General features: G+C 32.6%; 1 protein-coding gene across 1 annotated transcript in view; it reads right to left on the bottom strand.

Moving 5' to 3' along the window:
• LOC137644956 (uncharacterized) overlaps positions 1–2,500 on the bottom strand; it is a 91,729-nt gene that overhangs the window by 40,696 nt on the left and 48,533 nt on the right. Inside the window, exon 10 of the mRNA XM_068377832.1 lies at positions 402–491. Within this exon, the coding sequence (XP_068233933.1) occupies positions 402–491 (90 nt within the window). The remainder of the gene's footprint in view (positions 1–401; positions 492–2,500) is intronic.

The following is a 2,500-nucleotide window of genomic DNA, read 5'->3' as shown; positions in this document are numbered from 1 at the left end:
CTCGTCTACCCGAGCTGTCAAAAATTACTTCTAAAATCTAGATAATTAGATAAAATGCACAAACACACACACATATTCCACCCTTTCCATCCACCCACCCCCTTTCCCAGCTACAATTCCCTGGTTCGGCATGTATATTCACTGAAATGAATATCCAGTGGACATACATTTCCAAAGGTAGAATTCGATATTATATATATATATATATATATATATATATATATATATATATATATATATATATATATATATATATATATATATATATATATATATCACTTTTTTATATAGGGGAGATGGTAATTGTTGTGGATGGTTCTTGGACAGTACTATTTGTTTTTACTGTAACTTCGTTTTAGGAACTTGCCAATTCTCTACATAGTCGGATATGCTTTCCTTACCTGCATAGGCTCTGAGTCAGAGCAGAGATCGGTAAACCCTACGATGTCGCTGAAATAGACTGAAACCTCTTTGTAGGATTCTGCTGGAACCTGGAAATAATAAACTTGACATTAAGAGGTCCTAAAAAATCAATTAAAATTATTCACTTGCAATCCCAGTTGAGTATTGATGACATTCATTGCATGTGTGTACTAAAACAATATTGGACTAATGTAACAAAACTAGCTTTAGTATTTGTAAGACTTGATTCTCCCTATATATCGTATGAGTTTGTTTGTTTGATAAATTTATGTGAGGTTTAGAATTATTAGTAAATGTTTAGTAATTGTGTTAGCTTATCTTTAGATCAACGGAGACTTTATACACGGACTGGAATATCTCTCTTATCTTGAAAATCTTATCATCTGGAAACTTCCTTTAATCAAACAATAATCATCCTTTTATTCTTCCTTAATTGTAAAATTAATTACAAAATAATGATTTCATCGTTAATAATCTACTTTGTTGTTCACCGTAGAGTGGTTTAAATTTCATAATTAATTACATGTTGTTGTACAGATCTTCATGAGCTTTTATTGTATTTGTAAGCATTTATAGCATGTAAGAAATATAAATAACTATATATTTATAAATTCTAACTGTGCCAAATATTTACTACATTACATCGTGCTTGAACGGGATGCCGAATGCACTTGTGCCGAAGGACAAGAAGCAGAAGCCAGGGAGCCGAACAGACGGAGTGCTGAACAGACACAATGCCAAACGGACAAAATGCCTGACATGCATTAAGTCGAAGGGACACAATGCCGAATTCGGTTATAAGGTTATTAATTTTAACAATTTTTCTTCATGAAGGTATTACATTATTTAATGTATTAAGAATGTTAGAAAACCAGCAATGCTGAGCGCCAATTTTTCCATGACGTTATTAATTACACGACTTGTTACATCTTCTGTTTGTTCTGATCTAGTCTTCATTTTATCCGAAACTTTTAATATGCTGTTGTGAGAATCATCATTCATGAGGATGTGAATGATGTAAAACATTCCCACGTTCGGTATCACTAAAAGTTCTAATTCTAGCACTGCACACTTTTCGTTGCTCAAATCCCACTGTTAAAAAAAACGTAATTTTAATCAGAAATTCTCCTTAAAAAATATACGGTTATCTGCCGTATTTCAGTAAAATCCATGCGACCGTAATTCTACATTACTTTGTTATCATCTTTTACCGGTTGGTGGGTGTAATATCACTCCTTTACGCCAATATATCCGCCTTTAAAACGGGAATTGCTTGTCAACATTTATTCCATGATTTTTATTGTTTTTTTTAAGTGCTGTAAATTGTTTAATTATTTTATCAGTAACGTATGAATATCCACAAAGAAGCAATTTTCGTCCGCCATGTCCTGCTTTAGTGAATTCCATGGTTGAGTTGGGAAAAAATAAATTCAGTAGTCAAAATTGAATAAAATGTAATTACATAACAGTATTATTAATTTGTAATTCTTAAACAAACATGGCAGGTAAATAGTAATTATCGAATTAGTTAATCAATCATTAATATCGTTATCTTCATATCTTATAAAAATGTTTTTGTCATCTTATTTATTTGTAGCCTGATGTATCTTCTGCATGCATATTTTTGTATGTATCTTTTTGAAGAAACATTCGGCATTGTGTCTGTTCGACTTGGTGTACGAGTATCAGACATTTTGACTGGTCGGCATTCTGTCTGTTCGGCTTCCTGGCTTCTGCTTCTTGTCCTTCGGCAAAACCGCATTTGGCATCCCGTCCTCGTGTACACATTACATATGTGATGTTTCATGTACTTTTTTATTTTCTGTCAGGACTATATTTCAGATTTAATTTTTTTTTTTTTTTTTTTTTTTTTTTTTTTGGTGCACGTCTTTATTATGAATTTCCCGCTGAAACTCGTCGTTTTAGTGATAAAGAACCCCGACAATACTACCAATAAGAGATCAAATCAGTAATCAGGTTGGGCGAAGGATGAGTTATTTTAGGATGAGAAAATGGGAGAGAAAGAGTTATTGAAGGTGGACAGCAAGGGGAAGAGGGAGAATAATCTGTATTATTT

The sequence above is a fragment of the Palaemon carinicauda genome, chromosome 8, assembly GCF_036898095.1.
Source record: "Palaemon carinicauda isolate YSFRI2023 chromosome 8, ASM3689809v2, whole genome shotgun sequence".
Classification (NCBI taxonomy): Eukaryota; Metazoa; Arthropoda; class Malacostraca; order Decapoda; family Palaemonidae; genus Palaemon; species Palaemon carinicauda.
Note: the sequence above shows the minus strand (reverse complement) of the source record. Positions and strands in the feature narration are given on the sequence as shown.